Source organism: Oryctolagus cuniculus, chromosome 1, assembly GCF_964237555.1.
Source record: "Oryctolagus cuniculus chromosome 1, mOryCun1.1, whole genome shotgun sequence".
Classification (NCBI taxonomy): domain Eukaryota; kingdom Metazoa; phylum Chordata; class Mammalia; order Lagomorpha; family Leporidae; genus Oryctolagus; species Oryctolagus cuniculus.
The window spans coordinates 41,460,347-41,474,866 of record NC_091432.1 but is presented as its reverse complement, the minus strand read 5'-3'; the positions used below and the strand labels follow the sequence as shown (position 1 = coordinate 41,474,866).

General features: G+C 36.7%; 1 protein-coding gene and 1 pseudogene across 2 annotated transcripts in view; one reads left to right on the top strand and one right to left on the bottom strand.

The window, feature by feature from the left end:
* LOC103351692 (ankyrin repeat domain-containing protein 49-like) overlaps positions 1–6,549 on the bottom strand; it is an 83,003-nt pseudogene extending 76,454 nt beyond the window's left edge.
* LUZP2 (leucine zipper protein 2) overlaps positions 1–14,520 on the top strand; it is a 527,143-nt gene that overhangs the window by 218,500 nt on the left and 294,123 nt on the right. The window contains exons 2-3 of one of the 2 annotated variants that reach the window (XM_008268979.4): positions 7,571–7,684; positions 11,367–11,437. In XM_008268979.4, coding sequence (XP_008267201.1) covers positions 7,571–7,684; positions 11,367–11,437 — 185 coding nt within the window. Of the gene's footprint in view, positions 1–7,566; positions 7,685–11,366; positions 11,438–14,520 lie in introns of both variants that reach the window. The other variant, XM_051852030.2, reaches the window with a different exon arrangement.

Here is a 14,520-nt window from a genome sequence, read left to right as displayed (position 1 = left end):
TATTCTTACCTTGAATAGAAACTTAGACTAGTAACCTAACATCCCTGCTATTCCTGTTTCAAGCTAGAGGAAATTACTGTATTTATTGACTGCTTTGCATATGGATTTTTCTTTTTCTAATATCTCTTTAATAAAAAATAGGGTTTCTGAGATAGACTTGAAAGACAGTGCCAATGCAATATGTCTTATCTATAAACCAAGGAAGAAGCAGCCCCCCTGTTTTCCATTTTGTGTCTGCCACGAGGATTGTTTGCTTAATTTCACAGCCTGGATATGTCGCTGAGATATAGTGCTCTAAATCATATCTATCACTAAAAATTGTCAAGGACCATGGAGGTAAAGACATAGACTTGTTATGTAAAATACCAACAGCAACAAAATATCTAGCACTTAAATTTTAAGCTAATCTGGATTTTACTAAAAATGTGAGTTATTGGTGATGTCTGATTTCTTTTCTTTTTAAACTTTTATTTAACGTATACAAATTTCATGTATTTTATATATACTGATTTAGGAACATAGTGATATTTCCTATCTTACCTTCCCTCCTGCAGACACTCCCATGCTTCTTCCTCCTTCCTCTTCTTTTCCCACTGTTAATTTCTACAAAGATATATTTTCAGTTTACTTTATACTCATAAGATTAACTCTATACTAAGTAAAGAATCCAACAAATTATATGCAAAAAACAAAAACAAAAACAAAAACTAAGCATTGTTCCTCAACAGTAGAGGCAAGGGCTGTAAACAATCATTGATTCTCAAAATGTCCATGGCACTCCTATACATTATATTTCAGGTACTCTATTAGTTACCACAGATCAGGGAGAAGATATGGTATTTGTTTATTAGGGACTAGCTTAATTCACTAAGTATAAGGGTTTCCATTTGCATCCATTTTATGTAAAAGTTAGGATTTCATTTTTTTAAAGCTGAGTAATAATCTATAGTGTATATATACCATAATTCATTTTCTTTTAAATATTTATTAATTTATTTTTTAAGGCAGAGTTAAGAGAGGCAGAGGCAGAGAGAGAGATCTTCCATCTACAGGTTCACTCCCCAGAAGGCCACAACAGCAAAAGCTGTGCCAATCCAAAGCTTCTTCCATGTCTCCCACACTGGTGCAGGGGCCCAAGGAATTGGGCCATCTTCTAATGTTTTCCCATGCCATAGCAGAGAGCTGGATCAGATGTGGAGCAGTTGGGGCTCAAATTGGTGCCCATATGGGATGCTGGCATTGCAGGCTGCAGATTGACCCACTACGCAATTGCACTGGTACCACCATAATTTTTTTAAAGATTTATTTATCTGAAAGTCAGAGTTACATAGAGAGAGAAGGAGAGACAGAGAGAAAGAGATATCTTCCATCCGTTGGTTAACTCCCCAACTGGCCGCAACTGCCAGAGCTGTGCCAGTCCAAAGCCAGAAGCAAGGAACTTCTTCCGGGTCTACCAGAGTGGTGCAGGGGCTCAAGTACTTGGGCCATCTCTACTGCTTTCTGAGGCCATACCAGAGAGCTGGATCGGAGGTGGAGCAGCTGGGACTAGAACCGGCACCCATATGGGATGCCAGCACAGCAGGCGATGGCTTTACCTGCTACACCACAACGTTGGCCTCTCCATCAAAATTTCTTTATCCTGTCATCAGATAATGGACATCTGGATTGATTCCATATGGCAACTATTGGGAATTGAGCTGCAATGGGCATGGGGGTACAGATAACTCTTTCATATGCTCATTTCATTTTATTTGGGTAAATTCCCAGGAATGGGATGTCTGGGTCATACGGTACATCTATTTTCAGCTTTATGAGTTATCTCTATATTGTCTTCAACAGTGGCTGTGCCAGTTACATTTCCCCCAACAGTGGACCGGGGTACTTTTTCTCCAAATCCTCACCAGTATTTATTGTTTATTGATTTGTGTATGAGAGTCATTCTAATGGGAGTGAAGTGAAATCTCATTGTGGTTTTTATTTGCATTTCCCTGATGGTTAGTGGTCTTGAGCATTTTTTCACGTGTCTGTTGGCCATTTGTATTTCCTCTTTTGAAAAATGCCTTTTCAAGTCCTTTGCCTATTTCTTAACTGGATTGTTTGTTTTGTTGTTGTTGAGTTTCTTGAGCATTTATAGATTTTGGCTATAAATTCTTTATCAGTTGCATAGTTTGCAAATATTTTCTCTCATTCTATTTGTTACCTCGTCACTTTACTGAGTGTTTTTTTGGCAGTGTGAAAGCTTCTCAATATGATGTAATCTCATTTGTCAAATTTGACTTTGATTGCCAGTGTTTCTGGAGTCTTTTCCAAGAACTCTGCCTATGTCAATGTCTTGCTGTATTTTCCAATGTCCTCTAGTATTTTGATAGTATAAGGTCATAGATTTAGGCCCTTGATCCATTTTGAGTGTATTGATATATATGGTCTAAGAAAGGGGTCTTATTTCATACTTCTGCATGCAGAGTTCCAATTTGCCCAGCACCATTTTTTGAAGAGACAGTCCTTGCTCCAGGGATTGGTTTAAGTGCCACTGTTAAAGATTAGTTGGTTATAGATGTGTGAGTTGATTTCTGACATTTCTATTCTGTTCCATTGGTTTATCCATCTGTTTTTGTATTGGTACCTGGCTGTTTTGATTATAACTCCCTGTACTAAGTTTTGAAATCTGATATTGTGATACCTCTGACTTTTTTTTGTTTTTGTACAGATTGCTTTAGCTATTCAGGGTCTATTGTGTTTCCATATGAATTTCAGCATTATTTTTTTCTATATCTGAGAAGAATGCCTTTGGTATATTGATTGGTGTTACATTGAAACTGTAAATTGCTTTCAGTAGTGTGGATATTTTGATGACATTGATTCTTTCAATCTGTGAAAGAATATTTTTGCATCTTCTAATTTTCTTTAGTTTTTTGTAATCATAATTGTAGAGATCTTTGACATCCTTGGTTAAATTTATTGCAAGGTATTTTTTGTAGCTATTGTGTGTGGGATTGATCTTACAAGTTCTTTCTCAGCCAACACATTGTCTGTATATAAAAAAGCTGTTGATTTTTCTGTGTTGATTTTATATCCCTGCCACTTTACCAAACTCTTCTATGAGTTCCAATAGTCTTTTAGTGGAATCTTTTGGATATCCTAAATATAGAATCATGTCATTTCTAAATAGTGACAGTTGGACTTCCTCCACCCCAATTTGTATCCCTTTGATACATTTTCTTGCCTATTGGCTCTGGCTGAAATTTCCAGGACTATATTAAACAGCAATGGTGAGAGTGGACATCCTTGTCTGGTTCTGGATCTTAGTGGGAATGCTTCCTTGATCCATTTTGATTGGATTGTTGTGCATGGTTTAAGGTAGAGGTCTTGTTTCATACTTCTTCATGCAGAGATCCAGTTTTCCCAACACCATTTGTCAAAGAAACTAACCTTGCTCTAGGGATTGATTTTAGCCCCTTAGTCAAACTTTGGTTAGTTATAGATGCACTGGTTGATTTCTGGAGTTTCTTTTGTATTCCATTGGTCTATATGTCTGTTTTCGTGCCAATATCATGCTGTTTTGATTATAACTGTCCTGTAGTATGTCTTGAAATCTGGTATTATGATGTTTCCAACTTTGTTTCTGTTATATAAGATTGCTTCCACCCTTCAGGGTTTATTATGTTTCCAAATGCATTTTTACATTTTTTTCTATAACTGAAAAAATGCCATTGGTATTTTGATTGGGGTTGCAATGAATCTGTAAATTGCTTTCAGTAATATGACATTTTGATGATATTATTTCTTCTAATCCATGAACATGGAAGATTTTTCTACTTTTTTGTATTTATTTATTTATTTATTTATTTAATGTTTTATAATTTTAATCATAGAGATCTTTGCTGTCCTTGCTAAAATTTATTGCAAGATATTTTTTGTAGTCATTGTGAAAGGGGTTGATCTTAAAATTCCTTCACAGCCATGGCATTGTATTTGTATACAAAGGCTATTGATTTTTCTATATTGATTTTTATATCCTGCAACTTTATGAAACTCTGTTCTGAGTTCAAATAATCTCTTACTCGAGTCTTTTGGCTCCACTGTATATAGAATCATGACATCTGCAAACAGAGATAATTTGACTTTCTCCTTTCCAGTTTGTGTCCCTTCAGCTTTTTTTTTTTTTTTCTTGCCCGGTCACTCTGGCTAACACTTCTAGAACTATATTGAATAGCAGTGGCGAGAGTGGGCATTCTTGTCTCATTCTGGAACTTAGTGGGAATGCTTTCAGCTTCTCCCAATTCCATAAGATCCTGGATATGGGTTTTCATAAATTGCCTTGTTTATCTTGAGGAATGTTCCTGCTATACCCAATTTGCCTAAGTTTTTTTTTTTTTTTTTTATCATGAAAGAATGTTGAATTTTATCAAATACTTTCTCTGCATCTATTGGAATAGTCATATTTTTTATTCTTCAGTTTGTTCCTGTGATGTATTACCTTTATTGATTTGCAAATGTTGAGCCCTCCCTGCATACCAGAGGTAAATCCCACTTGGTCTGGGTGAATGATACATTTGATGAGTTGTTGTAATGATTAGATAGTATTTTGTTGAGAATTTTTGCATTTGTGTTCATCAGGAATATCGGTTAATAGTTCTCTTTCTTTGTTCTATCTTTTTCTGGTTTAGAAATTCAGGTGTTTTGGCCTCATAACTGAGTTTAGGTGGATTCTGTCCTTTCAATTATTTTTAATAGCTTGAGAAGAATTGGAATTAGTATTTCTTTAAATGTCTGGTGGAATTCAGCATTGAAGCCATCTTTTCCTGGACTTTTCTTTGTTGGGAGGGTGTTTATCACTGAATCAAACTCTATCTTTTCTATGTCTTCATGACTCAATTTTCGTAGATTGTGTGTGTCCAGGAATCAATCTATCTCTTCTAGATTTTCCAATTTGATAGCATACAGCTTTTTATAGTTCTTTTTATTTCTTGGTATCTATTGTTAAATTTCCTTTTTCATCTCTGATTTTATTGTTTCGGAACTTCCTTTTTTTTGTTAATTGGGCCAATGGTGTATAAATTTTGTTTATTTTTTCAAAAAACAGTCCTTTATTTCACTGACCTTTTGTACTTTTATCATATCAATACTGTTTATTTCTTCTCTAATTTTAATTATTTCTTTCCTCCTTCTAATTAGGTGTTTGTATTTTGTTGTTTTTGTAGGTCCTTAAGCTGCCTTGATAGTTCATTTATTTGGTACCTCTCTAACTTCTTGGTGTAGGCACCATTTGCTATAAAGTTCTCTCTTACTGCTTTATCTATATTCCATATGCTTTGATATGTTGTTTTCTTCATTTTTAATATTGCATTTTGATTCAAAATCTCAATTTCCTGGAAAAGGTCTTCATTCATGTCATTTATGGATTTCTTTAATTTGTGAATTTGCTTCTAATTGCTTCTGAGTAATTCCATGATTAATCTTTTGAGTTCTATTTCAGGTATTTCATCAAGCCCTTCATCTTCACATTTTAATATTGAAGTGTTCTTTTATTCCTTTGGGGTGTCAGGTTGTCCTATTTATTCTTTTTTGCTGAATTTCTGCATTTATTTTTTAGGCATTTGTGGAAATAATTGTTGGTTTTCTCCTTTGATGGCTTTTTTTTTTTTTTTTTAACGATACCTCCGTGGCTTAGTGGAGGGTCTGCTCTTTCAGTGAATACCCACAGGTATGTGCTGGGTGTGACCAGGTATCTCTGGTCAATGCTCCAGGTTAGATAGGGTATCCAAGGTGAAACCAAGCTGGGCATGGTAGATCTCCTCTTGTTAGCAGAATGGAGGGTATGATAACTTCTGATGGTATAATCACAATCTCACCTTCTCTTCCAAGGTGATCAGTGCCTGGTATTAGCCCACAGTGTATCCCATGAACTGTACAAATGATCTGTGTAATCCTTAATGTGAGCTTGGACAATGCTGCAATGACTTATCTCAGGTAATCAGTGAACTCTGAGCATGTGGATCAACACACAGTAATTGCCCAGAGACCCAGCTACACCCTCTACCCTGGTACGTAGTCACAGAATTTCCACAGTCTCAGCACACAAGACCCCCACAGTCATGAGGTGCAGACAATCTGCTTCACCCTCCTAGCCTGTCTGATCCATGGAGAGGCAGAGATGTTCCCCGGGGCCAGTTGCCTGTATGTCTGAGCCCTGGAGCTTGTGCTAAGTTGAGTGGCTGGGGCTACCTCACAGTCCTATGTGGGTACCCAGCCCTCTGTTAATAATCCCAGCCCAGCTCAAAGTCAGTGAGAAATGTGAAGTTTTCCTCTGGTGAAATTGGATCACAGGCATGCATAAGAACCACCAACCACAATCTCTACTCATTTCACAATATTGCCTTCTGCCTGCCAGTTACCAGGCAAGCACAAGAGCCTCTCTGCAGCTGGTAGTGATGTCAGAATGGTTCCTTCCCCAGGCCAGTTACCGGGTGAGCATACCTGAGTCGCTGCCGCATTCACTGCCGTCAATATGGCATCTTGTCCTTGCTGCTTGCTTGTTGCTATTTTCATGCATAAGAGCAGCCACAGATGCTACTTATGTCCAAAATGGCATCTGCCTTCTTGAGCCAGTTGCCAAGCATCATTGTTTGGGGGGGAATGGGGAGAGAGATATGCACTCCCCCCCTTTTTTTGCTGGATTAGTAAGTATCCTGCCCCCTTAAGGCTCCAGGTAGGATTCAAAGACAATGTAGTCCATGAGGCTCTCCCTCCAGGTATATCAGCAGTGGCAAGGGCTGCTGCATTCTGATCTCACCTTACTCTCCAAAGCTTGCACTTTCTCCAGCTCTCAGCTATTGGAGATTGTGTTAGTCTGTGCTCTTTACTGTGCATCTGCACCTTTCTCACTGTTCTGCAGCATTCCTCCATATATATATATATATATATATATGGAGGAATATATATATTCCTTCCTTATAATATCCACCACAGTTTTCTCTCCAACTTTTCCCCTAGAATGTACTTCCTCCACCTTTCTTTCTCTCTGTTCCCTCCCTCCTTCCTTCCTTCCTTCCTTCCTTCCTTCCTTCCTTCCTTCCTTCCTTCCTTCCTTCCTTCCTACCTTCCTTCCTTTCTTCATTTTCTCCTAGCCTAAAGCAATGCATCCTTTCCACATCTTGGAATGAATTTTGCCATCTTGGAATAAATCTCTCCTTTAAAAAAAAAGATTTATTTTTTTATCTGAAAGAATTACAGAGAAAGAAAGAGAGAATATATCATCTACTGGTTCACTCCCCCAGATTAACACGACCAGCAACAAGCCAGCCCAAAGCAGAAGACAGGAATTTCTTCCAGGTCTACCATGTGGATAGGAAGGGCCCAAACACTTGGGACATCCTCTACTGCTTTTCCCAGACCATTAGCAGGGAGCTGGATCAGAAGTGGCACACCCAGGACATCAACTGGCGTCCATATGGGATTATAGCATTACAGTCAGTGCCTTTACCTACTGAGCCACAATACTGACCCTAATATTTTGTCTTTAATAGAAGCACTGGGGGACTCTCATGCCTTCTCTTTCTGTGTTAGACAGGACTATGAAGAGCTAGAAAAGCAACTGAAAGAAGTTTTTAGGGAACGAAGCACCATCCTCCGTCAGCTGACAAAGACATCAAGAGAACTGAATGGAATTAAAGTCAATCTTCAGGTGAGAGGAAAACTAATATTCTCAGCAGAAAAGAATGAGTCTTATTTGTCTCAGTGGGTTAATATGCATTATCAAAAGTTTTAAATACATTTCTCGGCTTGACCATGGTATTTATTATTTTATTATTATATAAGCTTTGAAAATATATGCCACATGAAATGCAATCTAGGAGTCTGTGGTTTTCAAATATAGGAAATTACAAATTATGAGATTGGTAAAGTGATCAACTCCAAATAGCTTCTAAGATTAATTTGATCTTTGTGTTTTTCATATAATAAGATCAGATGAAGTAATTATGTCTAAGAGTTAAATGAATATAAGAATGATGTCTAGAAGAGTATTTTAAGTTACTTCAGATGAATCTGAAGAAACTTTAATAAACCTTGTTACTGACATAGGTAAATGCTTTAGAAAGGGAGTATTTGTAAACTGTATTAGCATGGTGAAATCTCAATCAAAACAGAAAAATTCCTGTAATATCTGATGATATATTTTTCTTAAACATTTCATTTACTGAGTGACTACTATATGTAAGAAAGCCTTGCATATATGACATTATTATGTCATATATACCCTACATATCTGTAGGGTAGTTAATAATATTATGATTTTCCATGTTATATAACATGATAAATCATACTTAGAGATGATATGTTGTATACAAATATCAGAAAAGAAACCAGGGTTTTAATGCAAGTAATTTGGCTCTGGAGTCTGTATATTAATTATTGGACTATGAAGAACATGGTATCACCAGTATCCACATTCTGCTTAGTTTACTATTCCCATGAGGATGGTGCTGCTGATGGTGATGATGATGCTGATTATGCTGATGATAATGATGCTGATGCCAATATCTAATAAAGCTTAACAAGGACAATGACTTGGGTTAGGCACTTTTTCTTACTTTTCTTTTAATTTTTACCATGAATACATTACTATATATATGAATATTTAATTAGCTCATTTTATAGGTAAATAGATGGTTACAGAAAGCTTAAGAAATTTAAAGCACACATATAGTCAGGTAGCCAAGGTGACTTTTGAAGCCAATGCTGAAGTTTTCATTCAAGATGTTGCATCACATCTGGAAAATATGAATCTAAGAGGGAAGAAAATAATGTCTACAACTCAAGAGGACTCAGCCATAGGTAGCAAGATAATAATGGTGTTGGGTAATTATAGTGCTATTAGGGAAGTGTACACAGAGCATTAGGGAAATGCAGACTAGCATGGAAAAGGATGTTAATTGATTACTGTTGGAAGTCAATGTCTGTACAGAACCTTATTATTTAATTTTGCAGAATTTATTGATAAATGGAAATTTACCACATGAGTAAGACTGGAGAAAATAATCCAGTTGTACTTTCTCAAAGGCACAGAATACTTGGCACATATAATAAAATGCCCAAAAGTGGTTTGTACTTACAGTGTTACTGAAACACTGTAGCAGTAGCTTAATCCAAGATGTCTAAACACAGTCTAGAAAATTGCTTAATAAAATTTTGTAATTTCTGGGACCAGTGCTGTGGCTTAGTAGGCTAAGTTTCCGAATGTCTCTACTGCTCTTCTTCCGATTCAGCTCCCTCTGATAGCTTAGTAAAGCACTGGAGGATGGCCCACATGCTTGGGTCCCTACACCTGCATGGGAGACCTGGAAGAAGGTCCTGGCTCCTGGCTTCGCATCAATTCAGCTCTGGCCAATGCAGCCATTTTGTAAACCAGCAGATGGAAGACCTTTCTCTTGATCTCTCCCTCTCTCTTTAACTCTACCTCACAAATAAATAAATAAATCTTTTAAAAATTGTAATTTGATAAAATTCATATTTAAAAATTTTTTATTCATTTTATTTATTTGGAAGGTAAAGAGATATAGAGACAAAAAAATCCTCCATTCATTTTCACTCCTCAAATTCCACAACATTTGCCCTGGGCCAGGTGGAACCTAGGAACTAGACTATTCACCTGGATCTGCTGCATGAGTGGCAAGACCCAAGTACCTGAGCCATCCATTACCTACTGCCTCTCAGGATGCTTTAGCAGGAAGCTAGCATCAACAGCAGGGCTAAGACTCAAACCAAGCCATACCAAGTTGATATATGGTTATCCATGTAATATCTTAATCATTGTGTCAAATGTCAGCCTTCATAAAGTTGATTTTTGAAAAACAAAACAGTTAAACACATTAAAACCATTAAACACTGTTGCAATTTTTTAAATGCTTTTTATTTATTTTTGAGTCAGCCATTTGTAAAATATTTTGTTTTTTATCGTGTTAAATCTTTCCCCAAAAATTAAGATATTATATGCATTAAAAATGAGGAAACAAGATTCAAACAGGTCAAAAGAATTTCCTAAAGCCTCACATGTAATCGATGGTGATTTCACCACTCAAACTTAAAAATAAATTTTTAATATGTATATTTTTAAAATATATTTTAATGAGACCCAGCTACTCTGCTTTTAATCAAGCTTCCTGTCAATTCACTGGAGAAAGTAGAAGAAAATGGCCTTTATTACTTGAGTCCCTGTCACCCACTTGGGATACTTGAATGAAGCTCCTGGCTCCTGGCTTTGACCTGGCCCAACCATGTCTTTTGTGGGCATATTGGGAGTGAACCAGTGGATGGAGAATCAATCTTTCTCTCTTTGTCTCTCCTTTTCTATCTGTCTTTCAATCTCTTAATAATACATTTTATTTTATTTATGCATTTTGAGATAGGAGAGAGAGAGATTGGGCTAGGACAAAAGTGGGGAGCTGGATACTCAATTTAGGTCCTCAAGAATGAGTGCCTGGGACCAAATTACTTGTGCAACCACTGCAGCCTCCAAGGATCTGTGTTGGTGAGAAGCAGGTGTCAGGAGCTATAGCCAAAAATTGAACCTAGAAACTCCAGTGTGGGATGTAGATATTTCAACCACCAGGCCAAATGCCTCCTATGGTTTCAACTTTTAACATCAAACATGACAGGTTATTCTTTTAAATAAGTTATTGAGTACAAATATGCAAGATGTTAAGGATGGCTGAATGGCACAGATTTTCCTATGAGAAAAGTTCAGGGACTTTTATGTTTAATTTTCTAGTATAAGCAATAATGGCTGAGTTGGCATATGTTTGTTTCTTTATACACTATAGAGACAAATTGCAATTTTAAGTATCTCACAATTTTAAATAGCTCATTTTGTGTGTATTTGTGTGTGTCCTAAGGCATTACTCATGGTGAAAAATAACACCACACAGGTGCATGACTTTTGACCATTTTGTTCTTGGATTGTACTATTTTCTGTTGTATGCAAGAAGACTTTTCTACCCCCATGTATTTGTAGAAATGGACAGAGCTGCTTTAACATGCCTGCAGAGAATGTGGTAAAACTTCAAAGGACAAGGAAAAGATATACTTTGTATCACTTATACAGAGAAATAGATATTTGGAGAGTAATTTCTTCCCCTTTGAACATCTAAATTTTGAGATTCTTCTCAATCCCTTTCACCCACTTTGTAGCACATGCACAAATTGATGTCATAAATTCTTTTGCTTGTTCTTAGGGCCAGAGGACCATCCTGGCCTTTTTTTTGCATTCTTATCTGTGTGTAGTCAGAACTCTGTAATATAGGCCAAAAACAAAGTGAGCCTCAATTTTTCACATGAATAAAACTTCCTTTTCCTGCTTTTCTTACCAGTCTTTAAAAAATGATGAGCAATCTGCCAAAACTGATGTTCAGAAGCTTCTGGAATTAGGCCTGAAGCAAAGGTAAGATTCAATTTTTCTTTTTGTCTTCTCAGTTTTTGTTGTTAGAGTATCAAATTCTATTCAGAAACTCCACTAGAATCGGTTTATTCCAAGTGTACGGGCTTATTATGTTCTTACACTTGAATGTACATATGAATCACTTGTAAAATCTTGAGCAATTGCAAACTATTGCACAGTAACTGGGGTGAGGCTCTGCATTTATACCAAGTTCCTTGCTGTTGGTGATGTTGCTGTTCCCTGAAGAACACAATTTAAGGGTCAAGGATGTGTATCATTTCTTGTTAGTAAGGTGAATCCTGATACTTCTGTCCCTCAACAGACCAGACACTTCTGATGTCAGTGGACCATGTTTAATAAGATCAAAACTTGATTATTGTGATAAATGGTAAGGAATGGAGTAATCTTGTAAGTAACACAAATACAATATCATTAGCCCTGGTTGGTTTATTTACAGGAGTCTATAATATGAGATTAATTTCTGTGGATTGCAAAAAGCTATATGATTATGAAATTGCTTCTCAAAGCAAAACAAAGGACAAAAAGGTTATCTTAAAGTAGAAACTGATAGTGTTATACATTTACAATAGACTCATCTACACACTTCACATATATTTTGCTTCATTCATATAACTTCTTTGTAAAGTAGATGACATTATTCCAATTTGATAGGAAATTGTTGCTCAGAGTATTTAACTGGATTACTAGAAGACATGCTAATTGGGCTTAGATTTAAAATCTTTTATCCAGTAGTCATATTCTTCTACACTGGCTCACAACAAGAAACACCAAAAAAGATATTAAAATGTTTATATTCAAATTGGAGTGCTGGGTTTGAGTCCCAACTTCTCTTTTGATTCTATCTTCCTGCTGATGCATCCAGCAGATGGTGGCTCAAGTGCATGAATCTGTCATTCTTGTGGGATACCAGTGCTGAGATCACGGCTCCTGGGCTCAACATGGCCCAGCTTCTATTTGCTGGTTCACTTCTCAAAAGCCTTCAGTGATCAACGTTGGACAGGGGCTGAATTCAGGGGCCAGGAATGAAATCCAGGTCTCCCATGCAGGCGGGAAGAACCTAGTCACTTGAGCCATCTCTTTGCTTCCCAAGATCTGCATTTGCAGCAATGTGCAATCAGTAGCTGAAAAATGAACCCAGGTATTTCAATGGTAGACACAGTCTTAATCAGTAGGCTGAATGCTAACACTTGAAGTTGCCTCTTGGCCAGAAGCCTATCACTGGCATACATTTATTTTGTATTGTTTTATATTTACTTATTTATTTAAGAGGCAGAGAGAAAGCTGAGAATCAGAAAATGAACGTTCAATCCAAGTCTTCCATAGGGGTGAGAGTGACTCAACTACTTGAGCCATCATCTGCTGCTTTGTAGAGTTTGCAATAGTATGAATACAGAATTGGGAGTGGAGATAAGACACATCTTGACACTCTAACATGGGATATGAGTGCCCTATCCAGGGTCTTAACTGCTAGGCCAAACATCTACCCCCATACACATTTGGGTTGAAATGATGACAACAGTGAAACGATGAAATAAAGTATGTTGGCTTATATACAGTGACATGTTTATTATCATCAAAACATGAATTTATTTTCAAAAGCAAACTTTACAAAGAGCTTGAATAAAATATCTATTTGAACATTTCCAAAAGTATGTTATTTAAACTACTTTATTGGTTTGAAATAAACACCTCTTAAAATAAATATATACGGGGTCAGTGCCGTGGCGCACTAGGTTAATCCTTCACCTATGATGCTGGCATCCCATATGGGCGCCAGTTCTAGTATCTGCTGCTCCTCTTCTGATCCAGCTATTGGCTATGGCCTGATGCGGGCTTGACATACAAAGCCCACGCACTGTCGGAATGCCACGCACTGTGAGTGGCAGGATCCCCACTACTGGCAGCATCATATGCTTTGTCCTTGGGTGCAGGTAATCAAGAATATGAATGAGAAGCAAAAGCTGGACATGATTAGAGATGTGAACATTCCAAGCAGAGGCTTAATTGCGCAGCACTGCAGCACTTGGCCCATGGAAGAAGTCACTCAATAAAAAACGAAATAAAACTGATGTTTTCTTATTGTAGTTTAAAAGTTTTGTCCAAATCAAAAAAAAAAAAAAAACATATCCACAACATGTATTATATGTGCTAAGTCAGAATGCAAAACTCAATTTTTTATTTAATAAATATAAATTTCGAAAGTACAACTTTTGGATTATAGTGGTTTTTCCCTCCTTAACCACCCTCCCATGCACAATACGTTTTTACAACAATTTCTCAAAAGAATATATTTGGTGTATTCATTTTTGTTGTTTACTTAAAGGAGAAATATTAAAAAATCATACTTACATGAGTGTGAAGCAGACTGAGTATTTAATTTCCAAATATAGAGACATGAATAAACAGCAAAAGAAAATATATCATCTTTGATTATGAAAAATATGAATTGATCATAAATTTGGAAGTCTTATCTGAGTCTGAAAGAAAGTGATGTGTAGTAGATATCCTGTGGCTACTCCTGGGTCTCAATTCCTCTCTTGATTTTGAGAACCCTTGTTCTCAGATCCTTGCCATCTGATCTTGACCTAGATTAGAAGTCCCTGGGTGAACCAACGGCAAAAGGAAGAAGACCTTTCTCTCTCTCTCTCTCTCTCTCTCACTGTCCACTCTGCCTGTCAAAAAAAAAAAAAAAAAAAAAAGTCCCTGGAAACCATTTGTCTTTCATCAGCACTACAGTCATGAATTCAGTTAATTAGCTTAGAGATGGCCACCAAAGCAATACTCAATCAGTTGGAGTTTTTCCCTTGAAATTGTAACGAAGATACAACTAATCAGTGTTAGTATAGCTGCCACTAGAAGGCAAGTAAACAGGATATAGAGTTGGCACATAAAGCCATATGTAAAGTTAAGCAGAGAGAGTTTATGCAAAGAGAAAAAAAGAGGGATGTGTGTGAGAAAGAAGAGAGAGAGGAAGAGAAGAGAAGAGATTTAAGAGAGATTGAAAGTTGGGTTGAATTGTGACTGTTAATTTTTATGAAGTAGTTAGACTGTTAGATAATATAGAT